The following is an 8,600-nucleotide window of genomic DNA, read 5'->3' as shown; positions in this document are numbered from 1 at the left end:
AAATCACCGGGACGCGCGCTGCGAATCTTTCCCACACACGGCCCAGCTCCCCCAGCCACGGCAGCACCTTCGCGTGGATGGCCACGCCGTGCAGTTTCACCGTGAGCGCAATGCGGGTCACGGGGCGGCAGGGAGCCTCCCCGATTCCCTCCGTGACCCGAGAGCTCCCGGCCGCACCTCCCGAACGTTGGCTTCTTTAGGGTCTTGGTCCGCCGGTTGTGAGGGCTGCGTCTCTCTCTCCGTGGATGCACTTCTGTTTCCTCCAGAACCAGCAATGGGCCACCCTCTCCCGCCCAGCAGCTCCGGACGCCCATGGGCCATGTGCCTGCATTAGAGTCTGTGCCCTTCTCAGTGCTGTCGTTTGAGGGACAGAAGTCTTGAATGTCATGAGCCCAGCTGACCTCTTTTCATTACTTTAACTAGAGGCCCGGTGCACGAAATTCGTGCACTGGGGGAGTGTGTGTCCCTCAGCCCAGCCTGCACCCTCTCCAATCTGGGACCCCTTGAGAGATATCTGACTGCCCATTTAGACCCAATCCCACCAGAATTGGGCCTAAACGGGCAGTCGGACATCCCTCTCACAATCCAGGACTACTGGCTCCCAACCGCTCGCCTGCCTGCCAACCTGATCACCCCTAAACCACTCCCCTGCCAGCCTGATCGATGCCTAATTGCCCCCCTGCAGGCCTGATCACCCCTAACTGCCCTCCCCTGCAGGCCTGGTCACCCCTAACTGCCCTCCCCTGCAGGCCTGGTCACCCCCAACTGCCCTCCCTTTCAGGCCTGGTCCCTCCCAACTGCCCTCCCCTGCCAGCCATCTTGTGGTGCCCATCTTTGACCACATGGGGGCAGCCATCTTGTGTGTTGGAGTGATGGTCAATTTGAATATTACTCTTTTATTAGATAGGATGTTGCCCCTGTCGCCCTAACAGCTGCTTCCTGGAGATCGTGAGCGCATTTCCATTTCTAGAAGGCGGTCGGATCCAACTGGACAAGGTGCCTGGAGACCACATTGCTTCCATATTTTATTTACTTAGTTCCTCCTTTTTCCAGCCGAGGAGTCACAGGGGAACTGCTGGTCTGAATGCGAACCACAGACGGAGTTAAGAACCAGAGGGTTGCCCTGGCCGGGGCTGCCCAGTGGCCAGAGCATTGGCCCCACTCCAAAGGGCCTCGGGTTCGATTCCCAATCAGGAGCACATACCTGGGCTGCAGGTTTGATCCCTGGCCCAGGTCAGGGTGCATGTGGGAGACAACCAATTGATGTGCCTCTTCCACACCGATGTTTCTCCCCACCCCCACCCCATTCCGCTCTAAAAATCAGGAGAAAAATGTCCTCCAGTGAGGATTAACCCCACCCCCCCGCCCCCCCCACACACACACACACAGTGCTGGAGACAGCTTGCGCGGGGGTGGAGGGGGGTCTGGGGGCAGAGAAATGGGGGCCCCCTCCCTCATCTAAGCAGCAGAAGTGGAAGCCGGCTGCCTCCAGGCTGGGCACCCCTTTCAAGGCTTGACTGGTGCAGCCCTTACCAAAACGCTGGAGCGAAGGCCCGGGTCTGAGTGGTCTCCCACCAGCATCAACACCGTGCCTGGTGCCCGCAGCCGCCAGGCCTGTGCGGTTCAGGGCCTCCCTGTCGTCATCCAGCTTCAGGGTTTGTACCAAGTTTTGCTTCTGAACCTGACGCTTTTCTCTCCGAAATCCCAGAGGCGGCTGCGTGGTGACTGTCGCGGCAGGAGCGGCCATGTCTGTGACGAGGAAAACGTGGATGAACGGGCGGTTTTGCTGAGAAGGCGCCTGCCAGGGCGACCCTCTACTTATGTCGCCCAGCACCACCCTCTGCTCACCCCACACAGGCCTGCAACGTCGTCCTCCTGGGACTCAGGAAGGCGTTTTACATCAAAATGGCTTTTCCCATTTTTCTTACTTTTCGCTAATCACTTCTCTCCGAAAACTCAGAAGAAGAAGCCCCACAACAGCATGAACGCGCCTCCTCCAGGATGAGAAACACATGCCGTTCATCCATCCCCACTTCCTGCGTCCAGGCAGCTCCTTCGAATCCCGTGCGAACACCGCGGAGACAGTTTCTAACCCGCCTCCCCCCGCGCTGCTTCTCGCTGATGTCACCTCTCGCTGATGTTCTCGTCCCTTTCCCACTGAACAGCCTGGCGCCGGCTCTGACGGTTCTGTCGGCATCGCCGGGCGGGTTCCAAGCGCTCGCTCTCGGGGCGATGACTTGAGATCCAAACATCTTCTCCTCCAAGCCCAGTCGCGGGTAAGGCACAGCCACCCTGTCCTTCGCACGCCACAGGCCTGAACGCCCCGTGCTCCTCTCCTCCCAGAAACGCCCCCTTTCCCTCCTTTTCTGTGTGAGCCAAGAACCCAGCGGGACCGGGAGCCTCGGGCACTGGACGGGAGGGGAGTCAGCACAGCATCAGCTCCCCCTGGACCGGGCGCCAGTCCCACCCTCGGGCCCACTCCCATGGGTCTCACAGGCTCCCCAAGGTGTCCACAAGCAGCAGAAGCCTCCCCCCTGCCCTGCCTCCACCTCAGAGCTCCTCCCACTGTGGAGGCCCAGCCCTCAGGGACCTTCCCTCCCAGCCCCACCTGCCGGATTCCCACCTGGGCCTCCCTCTGCCCCGGGGCCACCTGCAGGGCACAGCCCCCCCCCCCCCCCCCCGCAACTCCCCAGCTTCTCACCCAACAGCCAGTGAAACAATTACTCTCATTAGCACCAAATCAGCTGCAGCCCAGGCCTCCTGCCAGCGGTGCCCCCAGTGGGACCCCCTCCCCTGGCTCCCTGACCTCCCAGACCAGCAGAGGCGCCCCTGCGGGCCTTTCTCACTCACCAGCAGAGCTGGGGCCACAGGACTCCCTGGAGGACGGTCCCCTGACCTCCTGACTGAGAGGAGCTGCAGGACAGTGGCTGAGACCTGAGCTCGCCGCCCCCTCCCGCCCCAGCAGGTGTTGGCCTCCAGGGTCTGCGAGGCTCCGCCCTGGCCCACCCGCTGCAGGAGGCGGCTCCCTCCTGGGCGCCTGGATCTGGGCAATTTGTCTGCTACTGTCTTCACCTGGACTCGCAGAAGCCGGCCTGGTCGCAGCAGTTTTCTCTCGTTATCTGATTGTTATTCTTTTATCTCCTAGAATTTATGGCTGTGGAGCGGCGGCCAGATTTCTGGGATCTGTTTTTAATCACTTGGTTTTCTGTCAGGAGGTTAAAAATCTTCGTTCTCTTTAAATTTTTTTGTTTAGAATATGTTTTGCTGTAAGCATTCTGTATTCATTTTGGAGAATCTCCTTTCACTCACATGCACACACACACACACGGAAACACATGCTCACACATGCACACACGCGTGGGCACACACATGCATGTGCAAACACATGTGCGCACACAGACACGCACGCTCACAGAGTGCCGCCTCTGGGGTTGGTTCAGGCGGTGAGCGCAGAGCAGCCCCTGGGAGAAATCAGCTGGCTCGACCGCAGGAGGCCGACCCCCCCCCCCCCCCCCCCCCCCCCCCCCCTCCCCTCCCCCTCCCCTCCCCCCCCCCCCCCCCCCCCCCCCCCCCCCCCCCCCCCCCCCCCTCCCCCTCCCCTCCCCCCCTCCCCCTCCCCTCCCCCTCCCCCTCCCCTCCCCCCTCCCCCTCCCCCTCCCCCTCCTCGCTCCTCCCTCCGTCCCCTCTGCGCTTTGGTGTCATGCTGTCGGGCGGTTGGAATTCTAAACGTAGAGCATTTCTGTCTTCACTTGTTTGTTGTGACGCTGGCCACACAGGCTGCGCGGGGCCTGTAGCTCACGCCTCACGTATGATGCACGTGTTCTCATTTTAACGCAGGACCTGGGATTCCAGGTGCAAACCCTGAGTGCGGCGAGTCTAGGAAAAACTCAAGGCAATGGCAGAAGTGCCCCCGTGACCTTAGGGGGTCGTTTTCACTCACTCACTCACTCACGGCGATCACGCGAGTGAAAATCCAAGGGAGACGGGCAAACCTCAGGTCCCACAGACGCTGCTGAAGTAGAAACGGAAACGTGTGCCCGAGGTTCTCGACTAAACCGATTACACGCCCCGGGAACGGCTGTGACGCCGTAACAATCGTCCTGCAGCCGAGAGAAACGCTGAGAGACGGTGGCACCTGCCCTGGGCTGGTCCCGGCCACGCAGGCCCTTGAACACGAGTTTCAGCAGCAGCTGACGGACCCCCGTGTGTTTTCCACGGAACAGCCCCGCAACACCCCCCAACCCTCACCCTGACCCTGACCCTGACCCTCACCCTGACCCCTGACCCTCACCCCGACCCTCACCCTGACCCCTGACCCTCACCCTGACCCTGACCCTCACCCCGACCCTCACCCTGACCCCTGACCCTGACCCTGACCCTCACCCCGACCTTCACCCTGACCCCTGACCCTGACCCTGACCCTCACCCCGACCTTCACCCTGACCCCTGACCCTCACCCCGACCCTCACCCTGACCCTCACCCTGACCCTCACCCCGACCCTCACCCCCACCCTCACCCCGACCCTCACCCCTCACCCCAACCCTCACCCCGACCCTCACCCCGACCCTCACCCCAACCCTCACCCTGTCCCCTGACCCTCACCCCTGACCCTCACCCCAACCCTCACCCCGACCCTCACCCTCAGCCTGACCCTCACCCTGACCCCTGACCCTCACCCCTGACCCTCACCCCGACCCTCACCCTCACCCTGACCCTCACCCTCACCCCGACCCTCACCCCTCACCCCAACCCTCACCCCGACCCTCACCCTCACCCCCGACCCTCACCCCTCACCCTCACCCCTCACCCTAATCCCAACCCTCACCCTCACCCCTGACCCTCGCCCTCACCCCCAACCCTCACCCCGACCCTCGCTGCTTCTGACTTGGCTGCGAGGAAGGCTGCCAGGCACCCCTGGCCCCACCGAGTTGGGTGTAAAAATTGTCCCGATGCGTTTCCCGTGCGGTTGGCTGAGCGCTCGCTCCCGCGTGGGGCAGCCAGTGCACCTCCCCTGGCGCCTGTAGAACTTCCATCAAGTGGAAACGACTGTGGCCCCGGGGACGTTGAGCCAGAGAGGAGAGACGCTGCCGTGCGTGAGCCCCGCAGGCGGACGTCGGGAGGGCTGCCTCTCGACTGTGAAAACAGAAATGGATGCGTTTCCTTCTTCACATTGTGAGTGAAATGTCTCCCCTCGTGACCAAGCGACACGCAGGCCGTCGGCGCAGGCGCTGCTAATAAACACGGCAGGAGACGGCCTCGGTGCTCACCGCTCTCAGCTGGTCCACACCCTTCCTGAGCGCCACCTTCTCCATACGCGAGATGGCGCTTCCCCGGGATCGGACGGTGTCCGCTCTGTGGGAAGGGAAACAGGACGCACGGACCTGGGCCTCGGCCCGCGCCTCGCCCCCTGCGACGGCCCCGCCACGGCCCGCTCCTGCCCGAAGCTCGTGAGTGTCTCTCCGGCGAGAAGCCCCTGGAGCCCCGGTTCCCTCAGGAACCTCAACAGGACTCGGCGCACATGGGCCTGAAGCCGCCAGGGCTCACCTCACAGGCTCCCCCCGGGCCCGGCCGCGGACCCAGCACAGACCACACAGACGGACAGACACCAGACCCATCTCCCCGCCCCCACGGTGGACAGGCGTGCCCTGCAGGTGCCCACAGCCTTCTCGGACGACCCCGCCGGTCACAAGGCCGCCAGCAAACCCGAGGTCGAGGCCCACGCCTGGGGCACGGGGACCCGCAGAGATGAGACACAAGCAGCACACGCCTGACCTGCCATCTCACCAAGAAGGAGCCCAAAGGGAAACTGGAAAGGACCTTGAAACAAACAAAAAAGAACGTAAACACGACGTCAGGGGGAGGTCGGTGCCCACGGGGGCCGTGCTGCTCAGCGTGTCCTCCTTCCTTGTCCACCGGCCGTCGCCCTCTCACCGGAAGGACGCCCTTCACGCTCTGTCCTGCCTGAGCTCCCGGTCGCCTCGCGCTTCGGGGCCACGTAGGTGATGTGAGGGAGACGCGGGAACAAGCGCGGGTTCGCCGCTCTCAGCACCGACGTCCACGGGTGTCAAACAGCCGAGCGGGTGCAGGGGGGACGCCGGGCCAAGGGGTGAGCCAGGTCCCCAGGGCGTCATGGGGGTTCATCACGCTGTTCGGAATGGCGAGCGACTGAAAACTTACGGATGGTGTATTTCTGGAATTTTCCATTTCATTGTTTTGGAACTCGGTTGACCGAGAGGAGCTGAACCTGCAGGAAGTGGGCGGTAGGGAGGGCGCTGGGCCCCACGCTGCGAACAGCAACGGGACGTGACGCGGGAGACGCCAGCGGGAACACACACGAGCAGTCACTGGTAGTTTGGCCACGAGACCAAGTGGCACAAATGGTTTTTCGTGAGAAAGAAGGAAGGAAAGAGAAGAGGACGGAGGCAGAGGAGGCGGAGTTAATCCACACGAAGCCCTTGGAAGCCACGCCTGGTGGAGCCCCGTGACGCTGCCGTGTTGGTGAGCGCCAGGCAGTGGGTATGGGCACCTCATCGGTTCCATCCACTCACACCAACACGGGGTCGCTGCCGGGCCTTCCGAAGGCCCTGCCGACGAGGCTGGGCTGTGCCCGGAGCCTGGGCCCAGGAGGGCACCTGCCGTGTCTGCTTATCACACCACACGCCTCCTCCTCCACCGGACACACGTCACCTGCAGAACACGGATGAGAGCACCTTCCCCGGGAAAATACTCGGGCACCTTCTCCCCAAAGTGTGAAGCATGAGCCAGTTCTATGAATGAAGAGGAATGGGCTTCGCCCGGCCGGCGTGGCTCAGTGGGTGAGCATCGACATATGAACCAGGTCTGGGTTCGATTCCCGGTCAGGGCACAGGCCTGGGTTGCAGGCTCGACCCCCAGTGTGGGGCGCGCAGGAGGCGCCCATCCATGATTCTCTCCCGTCATGGATCTCTCTTTCTCTCTCTCCCGTCTCCCTTCCTCTCTGAAATCAATTTTTTTTAAAAAAAGGAAAAGCAATGAGCAGCACATCTGAAAAGAATGCCTGTGAACAGATGTCAGAGACGCGCTAGGTCACTTATTCCAGGCCTTGGAGCCACGCTCTGCAGCAAGGCGTGGGCGGTCACACTCTGCACCTGCCCATACACACCGAGCACCACCGTCGTGCCGGCCCACGGCCCAGGCCATGGAGGACGACACCCTTCAACCACCACAGGGACCTTCCTGGCTGATTGCACATCTAGACCGAGCTGTCTCCCTCCTTCCCCAACGGAAGCCAGGCCCCCTGAGGACAGAGCCCCTCCCCGTGGACTTGCCCGCAGCCTCCGCACCGTCTTGTCTCCTCTCGCCCCACTGCTGAGGTGGCCGCCCTGACACAGGCCCATCCCCAGAAGCATCGCGCCTCAGTCTACCCTGTGAAATGGGAGGATGGCCAGGTGAACCAGCTTTCCCAGACTACAGGCGGCTCTGAAATCGCTGGTGGATCCTCACTGACCCCCACAGACCTGGGCCCACCTGGGACTCTGGCTCCCCCCACCCCCACCGAACCTAGACACAGAACCTAGACACAGAACCTAGAGACAGAAGCACTTCGCTGGAGAGAACATGGCAAAATAGAATAACTCATTCTTGTTTTTCTAAGATCTAGAGTTATCCAAATATTTTATCCATTTATAGTATACCCTTTATAAACATTTTTGTCCTTTTTTAATATTCCAGGTGTAAACTTTTTTCCCATTTATGAATTTCCCCCTGGAAAACCCATTTAAAGGCATTCGTTCCACATACAAAAGTCATGGGCATGTCGAGCTCTGGTGGAGCGGGAATGGGCAGGCCGGCGCCAGAGTGCAGGCATGAAGAGAAGACTGTACATCCTCGTCCAAGTGTAGGCGCCAGAGTGAGGGGGGGCCTCGGTGAGAGAGGACCCACGGATGCTTCTGGGTGGGGGTGGGGGAGGGGGGGTAAGGGAGGGGCGGGGCGGTGGACCCGGGGTGCAGTGCCTGGGTGGACGGGAGCCCCCCGGGTCCCAGAGCGTGGGTGACACTGGGCCTCCAGGGTGAGGGCAGGCTGCCCGCAGAGACCCCGACACGGGTGGCTGCCAGGGTGTCAGACACTGGGATCTGGATTGTTCTAGAAGCTTCCTGGCTCCTCTGGGTCCTGGAGATGTGGGACCTTCAGAGGCAGGGCCGTGCACAGGGCTCCCCGGAAACTCCTATGTCTGAGGAGGGGCCTCTGCACTGGCTCAGCCAGCACCGTGGGCGGAAGGACCAGAGCAAACCTCGCAGACACAGAGGCCACAGGAGAGGCCGGTGACCCAGACTCGGGGCGTAGTCAGGGCTGCACCCCGTCCTCACCACCGCGAGGGAGCCCTCCCATTCCACCCTGTCTCTCTGCCGGGAGCCGGTCCATCCTTGCTGTTTCAAGGGACCTGGCGTATATGGCATACTGTTCTTAATATGTTTGCTCACCTTCTTGGCACTATGTGTTTTAACCAAGGTCACCTCTCTGAGAAAGGTTGTTTCCCCAGGTAGGGATTTTCCCCTGAAGTTAGGGAGGGAATAAAACCCCTTAACTAAGTGCCAGGCGGGTAATTAATCACTTTAACTAC

At 61.6% G+C, this 8,600-nt stretch overlaps 1 protein-coding gene across 4 annotated transcripts in view; it reads right to left on the bottom strand.

Moving 5' to 3' along the window:
* Window positions 1–819: 819 nt before the first annotated feature.
* WDR27 (WD repeat domain 27) overlaps window positions 820–8,600 on the bottom strand; it is a 49,311-nt gene continuing 41,530 nt past the window's right edge. For 3 of the 4 annotated variants that reach the window (XM_036318181.1, XM_036318183.1, XM_036318184.1), the window contains one exon: window positions 1,398–1,749. In XM_036318181.1, coding sequence (XP_036174074.1) covers window positions 1,651–1,749 — 99 coding nt within the window. In that variant the 3' untranslated portion in view covers window positions 1,398–1,650. Of the gene's footprint in view, window positions 1,081–1,397; window positions 1,750–8,600 lie in introns of those variants that run through there. The other variant, XR_004968983.1, reaches the window with a different exon arrangement.

Source organism: Myotis myotis, unplaced genomic scaffold (genome assembly GCF_014108235.1).
Source record: "Myotis myotis isolate mMyoMyo1 unplaced genomic scaffold, mMyoMyo1.p scaffold_m19_p_7, whole genome shotgun sequence".
In the NCBI taxonomy this organism is placed as follows: Eukaryota; Metazoa; Chordata; class Mammalia; order Chiroptera; family Vespertilionidae; genus Myotis; species Myotis myotis.
Note: the sequence above shows the minus strand (reverse complement) of the source record. Positions and strands in the feature narration are given on the sequence as shown.